The 14,040-nt window shown below is 45.1% G+C and overlaps 1 protein-coding gene across 3 annotated transcripts in view; it reads right to left on the bottom strand.

Annotated features, from left to right (window-relative positions):
- Positions 1–186: 186 nt before the first annotated feature.
- The window catches only part of kif1aa (kinesin family member 1Aa), a 34,598-nt gene continuing 20,744 nt past the window's right edge, over positions 187–14,040 (bottom strand). Inside the window, exons 26-48 of one of the 3 annotated variants that reach the window (XM_076079306.1) lie at positions 11,634–11,752; positions 11,426–11,511; positions 11,200–11,335; positions 10,326–10,485; positions 10,124–10,214; positions 9,918–10,036; positions 9,772–9,827; positions 8,353–8,461; positions 8,105–8,171; positions 7,918–8,002; positions 7,716–7,821; positions 3,889–3,912; positions 3,312–3,426; positions 3,065–3,198; positions 2,914–2,975; positions 2,682–2,827; positions 1,690–1,878; positions 1,431–1,502; positions 1,218–1,339; positions 813–956; positions 528–720; positions 314–432; positions 187–229 (exon numbers count right to left, since the gene is read on the bottom strand). In XM_076079306.1, the coding sequence (XP_075935421.1) occupies positions 187–229; positions 314–432; positions 528–720; positions 813–956; positions 1,218–1,339; positions 1,431–1,502; positions 1,690–1,878; positions 2,682–2,827; positions 2,914–2,975; positions 3,065–3,198; positions 3,312–3,426; positions 3,889–3,912; positions 7,716–7,821; positions 7,918–8,002; positions 8,105–8,171; positions 8,353–8,461; positions 9,772–9,827; positions 9,918–10,036; positions 10,124–10,214; positions 10,326–10,485; positions 11,200–11,335; positions 11,426–11,511; positions 11,634–11,752 (2,497 nt within the window). Of the gene's footprint in view, positions 230–313; positions 433–527; positions 721–812; positions 957–1,217; positions 1,340–1,430; positions 1,503–1,689; positions 1,879–2,681; positions 2,828–2,913; positions 2,976–3,064; positions 3,199–3,311; positions 3,427–3,888; positions 3,913–5,858; positions 5,886–7,715; positions 7,822–7,917; positions 8,003–8,104; positions 8,172–8,352; positions 8,462–9,771; positions 9,828–9,917; positions 10,037–10,123; positions 10,215–10,325; positions 10,486–10,802; positions 10,829–11,199; positions 11,336–11,425; positions 11,512–11,633; positions 11,753–14,040 lie in introns of all 3 variants that reach the window. The other 2 variants (XM_076079308.1, XM_076079307.1) reach the window with 2 other exon arrangements.

The raw sequence follows: 14,040 nt of genomic DNA, 5'->3' as shown, positions 1-14,040 counted from the left end.
AAGGCCTGACACGAAATGGGCGCTTTAGGTGCTGAGGACACTAGTGATAAACTGTGAACGTACAGGGGAGAGATGGTTGTTGGTGACTGTGGTGGGGGTGGGGGGGCTCAGCACAAAGGGAGGAATAAGGACAAGGATCTATGTACATCTCAAGTTCATCCTTCCCTCATGGGATGTGAGTCTTGTTTACATCCTCATCGGTCCGGCTCGTCTTCTCGACAGCTTCGACCTGAGAGGCAGAGAAGAAAATGTATTTGTATCAAAGATGCATTTTGTGTGCGTTTACTTTTTCCTACTGACGTATATTTTTTACCTGATAGTTCCAGCAAGGAGGGGATTAAACGCATACAGCCAGTCATGCATCTCCTTGTCATTAGTGGCTTGTAGCAATATTCCGCGATGTTCTGTACACACGGCAAATGTGTACGGGGTCTGATGAAAGAGCCAAGGAAAAAGCTTAATATACCATACGTGATGTTTTCACCAATAACAGATCAGAAAGAGGGAGTCTTGGGTTAATCACCAACCTTCAGCATTGCCTGCTGGTCCTCGCTGTACTCCACCTGGGCAGAGGAGAGGTTGAGGATAGCCCGCTCCACAGAGTCTCTCTCCGCGTTGTAGATGTAGACGTACGGCCGCCGCACGACGACATAGCGCTTCACCCATCCGTTGGTGTGTGGCTCCAAGAAATGCAAGTAGCCCTTCTTCGACACAATGGGGCTTCAGAAATAAGAGATCAAATGTTACGGCATGTGAAACCAAGAAAGATGTCTCCACAGCACTAAGTGATGGAGTCACTGTGGCAGACTCACCTGACTCTGATCTCCTGGATGTCAGGGAAAAATCTGCGGATCCGTGGTTTGGCTTCAGAGGCTCCGTTGACGGACTTCTTGGCCTCCGCGTCCTGCTGTGTGTCAGGACTCGGGCTGACGGCGCGAGAGCGAGGCATCGGGGGTCTGCCGCACAGAAACAGGAGGTCTATGAGCCCTAGTAACAAAGTAGCTACCTACGCCTTATGCAACCAAAGTGATAAGTGACATAACCCTCATTAGAGCATCATGTTACCACACTACAGCACACGATACTCAAAGGAAGGGACACGCAGTCAGCAATACTCAAAATGCAGCTAATCCAGACCGCCACATGCAACAGAAGCTACAATGGCTACAAAGGATGACTCAGCAAAAATAATCATACAAGTGTGTCTTAGCACTGACCTGAGTTCAGCATCCCAATAGCAACCCTCAACCAGCGACGGGCATGTTGAGGAGGGTGTGATTGTGTTGAGAGCAGAGATTGAAGCGGAGTCTCTTAGCATTGTGACGGACATCTCTGAGATCTGCAACACACACAAACACACAAATGAATGCTCGCTCAACTGTGAGGAACCAATCAACAGGCATTCATCTGATTGAGTGTTTGAGCACTACCTTGCTCTCACTGGCGCTGACGCACACATGGCTGTATTCTCGGTTGAAGGAGTGAGTGAGCAGACGCAAACACTGTGTGAAAAAAGGACAGGGAGCTTAAAATGTCTTCTACGGTCAGATACAATCTGACTCAATTCACATCTGTAATATCATAAAAGGGCATCATATTCAGCACAGACTTGACAGATCAGGACAAACAATTAAGACTGCGCTTCAGTCAAACATGAAAGTCAGTATTCGCTGAGTGACGATGGCTGACCTTGGCAGCGAGCTCCCTCTGCCTCTCAGTGGTGATTTCAGAGCTGGAGCTGACCTCCTGGTCGACCTCGGGGGGCTGAGGAGACTCGCTCAGCTCCTCAGTGATGCAGGACTGCAGGGACTCCTGGCCCATAAGCATGGTAGACTCCAGTTTCTCCCTCAGGAGAAGGTAGTGTTTGGTCTTCTCCACCTGAGAGAAAAACAAATCAAAATCATTGACAATGTCCCTTGTGAAACTTAAAGAAAGTTGTCTGGAAGCAACCTTTGGAAATTGCGCAGGAAAACTGTTCAAATCGACAAATTCCAGTCTGGTTTCCATCAGAGGCACAGCTGCTTTCAATACCATAAATCTTATTTTATTATATAGTTTGAGGAAGTGGGTTGGGATATCTGGTACTGTATAGCTCTTGAATGGTTTTCACCCTTTTCTTCTAATCATAACATATTTGTATGCATTGCTGACACTACGGAGTTCCTCAGGGATCTATCCTGGGTCTTACCTTGTTTTCCCTTTACAGTCTACCTTATCCATCAGCTTGGCTGCGTCTCTTATCAACACTACGCCAATGATATCCAGTTTTATATGTATGTGAAACTAGGGCAACTTCCCAATTTGGCTACTTTACATACTTGTTTTTAAGATGATAGAATGGATGTCTCTGATTCCCTGTTCCCTGGCTTCTTACTCAAAGTTGAGTTCAAGAAACCGATTATATTCCCAGCTGAGCTTTAAGAAACATCTTATGTGAAACTTTACATGTTGTTCTTTTAAATGATGTCAGTTTATATTCACATCATATGTATATTAGGGTTTCTCTCTATGAATTCATTTCATATCTATTTACTTAAAACCTTGAAGAAGCAAAGGCTTTCATGACGGTACACTTAGACACATTTATGGTGAAGGCTGGTAACAGCAGCATAACCACAGGTAGGCTGCTAGGTTAACACAAGTAGCTTGTGCTATAAGAGAAATGTAACTTATGCCCTCACGTCTTGGAGGAGGCTGAGTTTCTCCAGCTCCCATTGATGGTCCAGAATGAGGCTGTCACTACGGGGCCTCCACCCGGCCAGGTTCTCCTCCCCACGGACGTAGGCCACCGAGGTGTCCAGCACTCGCCTGCGTCTCCTCTGCATACCTGGAGTGGTTTGTGGTCAGGTGCAGGGTTAGAAATGTTGCAGAGGCAAGCTTAATGCAAAATGGCAACTTTGTCCCGACTCTCACCTGGGCTTCCTGCATCTGCCAGGTTACACAGGCTGACCTCATAAACTCCAGTTACACGGTTTCTAGAAGAAGAAAAAGACAGAGCTCTTTATCAACATAGAGAACACAGGAAGTGCACAATATTTGCCAAAGTCTGAAGTTTTGAACTCACCCATCTGGCGCTCTTAGGCTTCCAGTACCAAAAAGGTTTCGGATAGAGCGCGAGGCCGAGAGCTTTGTGTCTCGAGAGTAAAACACCATGCAGATATCTTTGGTTATGATTGCGGGCTGGGTGCAGTTTTCCATCTAAAAGGAATGTGAGGAGGGATTTCTGACATTGATCCTCTACAGTAATTCACACATCATTTCTGATGCTGTAAGAGCCATTTCTCTGGTGAACACAAGGCACTGTGCTGTACCTCCAAGTAGGCGGAGAGGGTCATGTAGATCTTCTCCCCGTACGGAGTGACTCGGTTCAGCAGCAGCGAGTTGTGCATGGAGCTATCCCAGGCGGCCTCGAAGCGGTAGAAAGTCCTGAGGTTGTCCGAGTGACAAGAAGCCAAGAAAATGAATCAGCAGTCAACAATTAAGTCCTGAACTACAAATTAGCAGTCAAAGCTGAACCCATGCTGAAGCCTGTCAACCTAACAACAGAGATGTAAACATTATATCTCAATAATCAAAAACACTTCACATACAGAAAGTGGACTAAAATCTGATTTGTGACACAGACAACATAGTATTATGATGTTTAAAAACGATCCATTTACTATTAGCTTTGTATAGTATGCAAACAGTATTGCTTAAATCTCAGTACAACAAAAAATATCAATGAAATCTTTTTGCATGCAACAGGCTGAATGAGATAATGCTCTGCTTTGTACAAACACTACAGAAAAGCAAAGAGAGCTGAGATGACTCTTAGTACAGAAAAAGGAAGGGGGGGGGGGGGGTGATGATAGACAGCCAGATGAAAGGGACAGGGCAGTGAAATACCTATGGTCAACTCCCAAGGAAATGCTGTGAGAAAGAAGAAATCAGCAAAAGAGCAGAAAGTGAGAGACAGGAAGTGTGTTGTGGTTGTGTTGGCTTGCGTGGCTGGCATGGTGTTTGTCTTTTTTTCCCACACTGTTATCTCATAATGTAAAACACTGCCGTGGATGGTACAGCTCACCCAAGAGAGACCGTTGAGCCATCCCTTGGAACCGTAGAAAAGCTCAAATAACAGTGTGTGGCCGTTCCCCGAGTAAAAAAACAATGCTGCTTTCTGTTACGCCTCTGATTTACTCCATACGTTAACGTACAGCATTTTTCCCCATCTCCCCCCGAGGGGAAATAATCACACACTGAAAGCAGTTATTCCCTCTGGCCCGAATCCCAGTACAGCCTTGACTTTTAAAAAAAAGATAATCTGAGCATGAATTGTAAAAGGAAAATAATGTTTCTGTAAACCGTAAAAAAGGGGCTGAATGGACTCTTCATGAGGTTCAGATGTTGGGCCCGCTGGCTTTGGACTGAGGTGACCCTTGTGGGAAAGTGAACAATGTGTCACCAGGAAGAAAGCAAACAGCACTGAACTGAGTTGACTCTGTGGTAAGGAGAACTCTCTGCTGTTCTGTGTGAAGAAAGGGGATTCAGTGTAGAGATGGCTTGTTTTGAAGTAATTAGCAAGTGCGTTAACTCACACACTCACGAGCAGTTCTTTCCCAGTAGTAGAAAAGTGTTCGCTTACACTACAAGGGAGCAATTTCCTCTTTGCACTACACCAACATGTGCTTCGCTGCGTTTTTACTACCTCCTAAAGACGGCGGGAGCCAGGATTGAAGTCATGCTGCTGGCCTAACATGTGAGGGGCCGTTTGTTTCTGGTGTCTGGCAGAGTCCTGCTGAGGTACCAGATTCAGAAATATTCACAACATTGCAGCAATTCTGAGCAAAGTGCTACTGGTGAGGTAATGGTTCAGTGGATTACATTTTAACGGCTGCATTTTAACAGTGTGCCAGAGCGGGTACTGTAAATGATGTGATCCATATTACAGCACGGATGACTGGTGTTCCTGTTAATAATCTGTAGCTGTGATGGGAAATACTCGCTCTCTGTTGGGATTAGAGATGACTAAGAAAAGCATATCCATGGAGTCAAAATATTGCTTCACTGCAACATGAAAACAACAAACAGAGTGAAGCAAGTAGCAAATAAGCAGCATTTTCTGAATGTTCTTGCTCAGGACAGGATGCATCTCTTTGCCTTTATTAGTTCAAATTAACTGTGCTGTAATACTGGATCACTTACACCCTCTACTGGCAAGTACTAATACCTCTCACCCAAATGGAATTTCTTCAGCACACCCACTAAAGGGAGCACAATCATGTCAGATGGGACTTTTTAAATTGAATCTATGGAGAAATCAACAGCTGTAAACAAATCAGGAATCAGAGAGTGTGATACTGGCCCAACGACACCTCCTACACCTCCGCAGAGACACCGCCAACGACAGTCCACGTGAAGCAAAGCGAGCCATGCAGACCCTGTTCCATCGTAAACCACAGCCTGATAACAGCTCAAACAAACACACACACACACACACACACACACACACACACACACACACACACACACACACACACACACACACACACACACACACACACACACACACACACACACACACACACACACACACACACACACACACACACACACACACACACACACACACACACACACACACACACACACAGCCAGTGCAGCAAGACAACCAGGGACATGCAGAGCCACATCCCTCACATCTCATGAAGGGATGAAAACAAAGAGGCACGGATGAATTGCTGACAGCGATGGCAGAGTAGAAGAGAGGGTAAAGAAAGCACTGGAGGCTGAGTGGGAATGACAGGGCGTACAGGACGTTAGAAAGATGAGGCGTCTGTTTAACTTAAGAGCATGAGAAGAGAGGCAAAATAATATACCTAGGCATGTCCGAATCAAGAAACTGTCTGCAAAAGCAAAAAAAAACAACAACATTCTGTTAGTGGACTGGAGGGAGAAAAATGTTAGCATCCACATATATATATATATATACCTTGATGTTAGTCTCTGCACGACTGAGCAGAGACCACACTTGACCACAACCTGACCTGGTGCTGAGCCCTTAAGCCCAATTCTTGACCGCTGAGGCCGTAACAGGACAAACGCTGAGGGCTGAAAACCCAAAGGGGTCAGCACCGCGGTCAGAGAAAGGCCGGTCGAGCAGGGCCGCTGGACAGTGCTGCGTGGAGCGCGTGGCTGCGTGGATTAAAACTCAGTGAACCCAGGTCTGGGTGATGGCGGTTGCTGGTATTGTTTGGCTTTTTGTTGGGAAAGCAGAGGGATTAAGCAATGAGCCGAAAACAGAGGGGCACCAAAAGCGTGAGTTGAATGGCGAAAATACTTAAAATTTTCCATGAGTCGAACTTGGATAATATAATAATTTTGGATGAAAGACATTAATAGAAAAACTAAACTGATATTTGTCCACTCGAATCATTGTCAATATACCTTATTAACACATGCTGCCACTTTATGTGCCACCATACAGTGGTGATGTTAATGATAAGTGGATGTTAAATGAAAACCAGTGAAGAGTTAACAGGAATATTTAATAATTACTGCGCTAAATATATGCAAATAAACATGCTACCTACATAACATATGACACAGGTTCTCATTACAAGGCTTACATTTTAAAAATGTAAAGAAACGTACTGCCCCCTACTGGCTGGCTGCAGAGCAGCATAAAACATTACTTTACCACTATTTAAGTACTTAGGACCAAGGCCCATTTCTTTGTGGAAACCTATGTACATTTTTCCTATAAGATGTCACAGTCACAAGTTTGTTTTTTTAATTCGACATTACATCTGTCAGTGCATGATTAACAGAGATTGTTTTTCCGTTGTTATCTTCAGTCTGAAGAGTTAATCATGGGATTCAATAAAGTCGTGATGGTTTGGCATCACATTGAGTCCAAATACAGATACTTGGTGTTTATTAGTGATTTTACACTACGCAGTGATACATGCTGCTGGAGTTAGAAAGACATGCATTTTAGGTGTGCTACTGTATTAGACCTTTTTCATACAGTCAATCGAGGGTGCTTGGTTAAGAGGTGTGGCTCTTTGGAGTCTACAAGCAGCTTCAGCGTTGGGGTTAGTGGATCTATTCATGGCTGAGAGATGAGACGGGTGAGAGGTGAGGTGGTAAAACAAGGTGAGATGCAACGTGTAGGCACAATGATGACAATCAAACGAACCAAAAGCACAGATAAGCACCAAGGAGGGTCGCACAGCCAGCGTGGACCAGTGAATTCATGACTCAAATGTGGCCGATTTCAAAAACACCTTTCCGATTCACTTTGCTCATTCATGGTCACTCTGTTTTAATGTGTGGCCTCCTGCAGTTAGCGAGAGAGAGGAAACTATTCTCATGCAGACACAATAATAAAGGATCACAAAATAAGTATTAACATTCAGGTTGTGCCTCTTCTGCCATGCTTTTTATGGACAGGGTACAGCAGTACAGCAGTTTCACTACTGTGTGCCATGCATCTGCCTGTTCCAGTGCAGGAGCTGCCACAACAGCAATAAAGTGAGGTCCTCAGATAACACTCTTGTTGAGGCATAGAACTGTTTCCAAATTTAGCCAAGCTGTCACAACCTTGTTATAAACAAATAACATACATGTGGCCACTAATATTGAATTCCCGTCGACCATATATATTGAAAATCTAATAAAACCTATAAAATCTTGCAAAGATCTTTCCATCACATGTCTCCACCAGTACGTACCGGTCATCCCTCATGGGTCTGACGTAACCAGCAGACAGGATGTTGAGAGAGAGAATATTTGGGTCAATGATGGTCTCATCAGCTTCAAGGGTGTTGCGGAGACGACCTAGGAAGACACAAGTGCCCCAGTTAGAGCAGCTCACGCACGAGGCAATATCTCCGGTCGGTTTTCAGGGCAAGACCGGCTGATAATCAAACTCACCCACAACAAGCTCCCGGATATCCTTCCACTCCATGTCACCTCCTGACTCGTGTACAATGGTGACAGTGACTCTCCTCTGCAGGCCCTGTGGTTGTCAAGAGAAGACCGAAAAATAGGCGTGGTTATGCCCGGTTCAGTTCTAATAATCCAAATATCATATCTGCTCACAGAGTGATGATGGACATACCTGGTGCAGTAGGAATGTGCCATGACAAGGCATTCCTCCTCTGTGGTCCACCACTGCAGGGATGTAGCTGAGGAGACACAGGTGAAAACAAGCCTCGCTGATTTCATGTGCCACTGACTAACGGTGCTGGAGACATTTGCAACGTTTTTTAACATCGTTATAACTATTCCATAACAATAATTAGTCAAGGGAAGCTCTCCCAAAACATTCCAAATCATGTTTGGCGAGGGGTGTCTCAGGATACTCACTCTCCAGTGGCCTCCAGCTCGCAGATCTCAAAGAACACCATGAGATCATATTTGCAGTGACAGGGTCCTGCCTGCGGGCGGGTCATAGCCGTCAGCTTAGTGGCAGGTACTGTGTTTGAAACAAAGGATATAAGAAGAGTGTAAGACAGGTTGAGAGCAGACTTGTGGATAACAGCAGGGAGCTGCTCTACACCTACGCAGGGAAGAGAGAGGGAAGAAGAAAGGAAATCAGTGATGCAGGGAAAGAGAGGAACCGCTTCATCCTGCAGAAGAAGCTCCTTTCCTCCGGCCGATTTATAGGCAACTCCTGCCGTCCTCTTGAAGGAGAATACCACAAAAGTTTGTTGTGTTATTTCAGATTTTACTTATGTATTCATAAGTCTTTACCAGCTCTGGCTTGAGGAAAAGCATATGCACAAACTCCTTGAACATTACTCTCCTTTAACAGTATTGATGTTGTTGATCATCATTGTTTTGTGGACATTATTAAATCTAGTCTCACGATTGGTTAACTGCATTCCTCCAATTGTTCCACTAGAGATCAATAAAAATAGTCTTATCTATGTAATAAATGCATATTTAACATTCCCATCTTAGAGAGTATTATTCATGGCCGACTACTGCAGCAGAAAGGCACTGTGATCCAGTTCAACAAGAGGGAGAACTGAAAGGAGAATCCAACACGCAGGTTTCACAGTAAACACACAGGACACCAGAGAGCCAATCTAACTGAATCCTGATACAAGAAAACTAACTTTTTATATCAAATAGTTGCATTTTTAAAAGACCTTAAAACTTGCTAATGATTAGTTCTTTTTTGGGACACTATCTCCCACTCCACAGTAATTTACAGAACATCAACCCAACAGACGGAAGGACTTCAGTGTTACGTTTGAGCAGAGTTGCTGCTTGTTGTCACAGCAGCTTCCACCTCTACATAAAAGTAACACGTTGTGTACTCAGAAATATTACTCAATTCATTAACTGCTTTGGGAGTCCTTTTTGAAGTCACACCAAGATTAACACTTGATATAAAAAGGCTGTCAGTCACAGGATTCACTTGGATCCGACATCAATTAACCAACCCGGCTTCTGAGCTTTAATAACTGAACAGATAGAGATGGGCGGGGCTGTCAGCTGAGCTCGCTCGTTTCCTTCCAGTAAGAAGGAAGCAGCCAAGCCAGCGGCAGACAGAGCGGTGTCTGACAACGAGTCCACCAGCACCCCATTGAACACATCTGGGACCAGGTATCGGATCAGGTCCAGCGATTTCTCCCGGTCCGGCGAGGTGTCGGAGTCAACTGCTCATACCCAACAACATGAAGCTACGATGACATGACTTGCAGGCAGACCAGTACGAAGACAATACAACATGAATAAATGGTGGAATTCAAGCCACTCTGCCAAGAGTTTATTTACCTGGTTTGGACAGAGGCATCACTCGTGGGAACTGTCTTCTGCAGGGACGTAGTGGACTGGTAGTGGAAATAATAATCGTCTGTCATTTTATGAAAACACAACTGTATACATTTTATCTGTCTACCGGTAGACTTCATGACTGGTACCTGATGACGTCTTTACAGAGTGGAAGAAAAGGCTGTTTCTGGTAGTGTCCAAACACCTCAAACACAATTGGCTGAGTCTTGATGTAGTCAACGAAGGATTTAGTCACCTCAACAGCAATCTATAAAAACAACGCAGTGATGTTAAAGCACTTCACCTATTCCAACCTCACAGCTCATCATTGTACCGACTGGGTGGTGCTTCTTACGTTCTGCACGTGGTAGAAGCCCAGAGGGGGGCCGCGGCCGGTGTTTTTTAGGGGTTCGGTGGAGAAGGCCTCATCGTGGCGGTGGATGAAACTGAAATCAATCCAAGTTGCATAATTTACATGTGAAACTGTAAAATGAACAGGATAAATATTGACAATCATGGGGGGGGGGGGGGGGAGTGAACAATGAAAACATTTTTACTTGAACTGGCAAAAGATGTCGGCATATTCTGCAGAGATGCTGGAGGCTTGCAGGACGGTCACCCTGAAGGTAAAGACGTTACCGATCCTCAGGTGCTCCAGAGCTGTGTCAAGCGGGCTGTCCTGACTCTTCAGCGGACTCTCCAGCTCATCTGCACCAGCTGTGAGGAAATAAGGAAATACAGAAATCAGACACAGGTAGAAGCTGGCATTCTAGGGAGCCGGCCCAGTCAGGCTGTGCACGGTTGTTTTCTTGTGCCGTGGACAGTGGCCGGATGATGGCCACTACACACTCGGCCTAATCCAAACGGCACCAAACTGCCCCAGGGAGGAGAGGCAGGAGAGCCGAGATGGAAGCTAAGCTAACCCAGCTAGGACGTGAGGCTACTCCAAGACCCAGCCTACTGCTGGATGTCTGATAAAAAAAATAAGATAAGATGGATGAAAGCAGCAGGAGGTCGGTGACTGTCGAGACCACATCTTCACAGAGACCTGGCTCCATCGCTCATCCCGGATCAAGCTGCAGTTGACGGGCGGACAGCAGGACAGAGAGCAGGACTGATGAAATCATGTACACAATTATGTCGTCATAATTGTCAATAACAAACACGTACTAACTCAAAGTTCATAATTAAAGGAGAATATACTCGGTACTTCACATTTATCAAGTATGTAATTCACACAAGAGTATACCAAACCATGTGGTTATTATATTTAGACTATTTATCTATTGAATTACTAGAAAACATGCTACATAGTGATATGAAATGAACTATATCGCCATGGAAGATTTTGGCCATACCTACTACACACACACAAACACACATACCCAAACACACAAAACATGCATCCAGTCACTCATAAAATACGATTACCCGCACATGTGTTATTGTTGACCTCATCAGCTGAGGGTCCAGGTTCTGCGTTCTGCCCCTCTCCCTCCACGATACGGAGCTCCTCCTGTGAAACTCCTGTGCGGGACAGTCCTACGGAGCAGGTCTCGGACTGGAACTGCAAAAGAAAGTCGTAAGGCAGACCGGTTGGCAGGTTGGTATATACAGGTGAATGCTGCATGGTCTACTTGGGAGTGATTTTCTCTACCTTTTCATATTGCTGATCTTCAAAGGAGATCTTGGCAGTGCCCGACTGCCTCACTCCTGAGCCGTAGTCGGGAGCTTCCTCGTCAGCTGGAGGAAAACACAAAGCACCTTCACTTCACTCCCTCAAGAAGTCACACACAGCCTGCCCTTTCCATCCCGCCTCACCCCCTTCGTCTTAACAGCGGCGAGGCTGAGGGTGCGAGCCTTACCTGATATGGCCTGCACCGCCACACGGAGGAAGCCCTTCACTTCACCCCTCTCGCTGACGATGGCCACGCGGTGGACGAGAGGAACCGGGTACAGCAGGTTACTCAGATAAACAAAAGCCCTGAACAGGAAGCAGAAAGAGAAAGATGATAAAAGATTAGAAACAACCGATCGTAGGAGACGGCTCACACTTGATACAATCTCACTGGACTGGACAACAGAACACAGAGCTGCAAAGCAACCAAACAGAAGCTGGGACTGCTCTTGCGACGGCCATGGCTGCCCTTTACTATCGCTTTGCGGGGGCTTTTCTTTCCTCACCATCTAGAAATAATGACATTGTCAGGACAAGTATGGGTCACATGCAGTATTGCTGAACTTTTGCATTGTACTGATGAAAGCTTGGTGAGGCTAAGGAGCATGTGTGTAAGGGTCAACTTTGAATTCTTTAAATGATTGCAAAATAACCAGCTCACTACTCAGCTGGACAGCAGATGATTTCCTAATGAGCAATGAATTCTATTTCTGGAATAATGTGTTTTTTTTTTGCATTGCTTAATGATTACATGCTACTGCACCAACAAGTGCATCTTGGACGTGGCTCAATATGAAAACGCTACACTACATATCAAATGTACAGAGCCAAAATGAGCACCAGAGGCACTTTGTCTTTGCATTAGATTTGAAAATACTTGGGTAGTGACAGAGACTTACTTCTGAGAGTATAAAAGTGGCAACAGCTGCACTAGAAATGTTCCTATACCTTGGTTTCTTGCAGTCAAGGACCACATTTCCCTCCAGCCAATAGGGGTAGACATTAAGGGGTGACGAGTGTCTAAAAAGGGAGTGGCTTATGACAAGATTGGTGAGGTGCAAAGAAGGCATGCTCAGGACAAAACGGGTGAACAAAAATGTTTTCAACGTCTCGACTCAAAGGAACCAAAAGCAAATGGAACAGAAATCATCATACGGAACATGGCTCAGCTTGAATAGAAAGTGCCAACAGCTTGATGCACTGAATGCTACACCAAAAAAAACAAAAAAACAACGAATGACATCAGAAATCAAAGTGCACCTCCTGGGACGAAGTGCTAATTTGTGCAAAAGAGGGGCACTAGTTCATCATCAGACGTATTCAAGTAAAAAAATTGACAAAAAAGGTCAAAATGAAAAGACTTGTGCTCTGGCATGCCTAAAAGAGACAGCTGCAGTAGAAACCAGCTCTTTCATCTTGAGATTTTGAGTCTTCCTTGAACACCACTTTGCCATTTCACATGAATCATTTCCAGACTCTTTCATGCTTTTTCAGGTTGGCACAGCGTGGTGAGAACATTTCGCCGTGGGTTCACGTGTTATGCAAATCAGACCTGAATAGTACTCCATGAGACATGTCAGTGCTCTGGCTAGTGAATGGTCTTCTGTTAAAGCCACCAGTTTGCTTTTAGCCACACGTAAGTGAGACACACACCTCAAGCAGCCGTTGAGCGTCAACTTTGCTTGAATTTCCATGAAAACAAGTGGTATGAACTGACCCGCCCCGGGCTGACTTGTTTTAGAGGTAGAATTGAAAATGTTGGAGAAGCTTTTAGCCTGCGTTAGTGTGAAGAAACAGTTAGCCAAAACAAAAACAAAAAAAATCAAGCAGCAGTCAAATTTGATGAGATTAAAGATAGAGAGCTAAAGGATAAAGCCCAGAAATGTCTACTCGGTATCATGTTCATGAAAAGAAAAAAGCTGTGTAGTCTGACATTTAACAACATTTGTGTCTCAAACATGAGACACAATGACAACTAAGACAGGGAATAGAAACTAAATTGAAATGAAATTAATTAAATTCCCACGTCGGTTTTCAAATCTCCACTGATGCTATCCAACTAAAATGCTCCATGTTGATATTACAGCTATAGGTTACTCGTCCCAACTGGACAGAACATGAAATGTAAATTTCATGTAGTCATGCACACAGGACTTTGAGGACTTTGTGAGGGAACAATGTTTCTGTATTGTGAACTGCGTTTTTAAATATTGTCATGTCATCTGTGCTGATGTCTACCGAGGCAAACGGACCCTGTGTCTCAGCGTGAAAGAGCTAGTTTCCTCCAACCAGCATGCTCCCGAAACCTCACCAACCTTCCCACTACACTGAATAATGGTGAGCGGTCGTAAAAGGGATCCTGGCCTTCGCCGGAGCCTCGGCAGAGTTCTCCCTCATCATCATCCACATCATCATCATCATCATCATCATCCTCTCCCCCAAGCTCCGAGCACGGGTCGTCCAAAAAGATATCATCGTCCAGGTCCTCCAACTCCTCCTCCTCCTCCCCTCGACCCTCTCGCTGCGGGTCAGTCAGCTCAGTAATTTCAGAGGTGGAGAGGGTCGGGGATGGGGTGGGGTCACTCATGCGCTCG

Source organism: Anarhichas minor, unplaced genomic scaffold (genome assembly GCF_050575085.1).
Source record: "Anarhichas minor isolate MPS153535 unplaced genomic scaffold, ASM5057508v1 ptg000071l, whole genome shotgun sequence".
In the NCBI taxonomy this organism is placed as follows: Eukaryota; Metazoa; Chordata; class Actinopteri; order Perciformes; family Anarhichadidae; genus Anarhichas; species Anarhichas minor.
The sequence above is the reverse complement of the archived record's forward strand: the minus strand, read 5'-3'. Positions and strand labels throughout refer to the sequence as shown.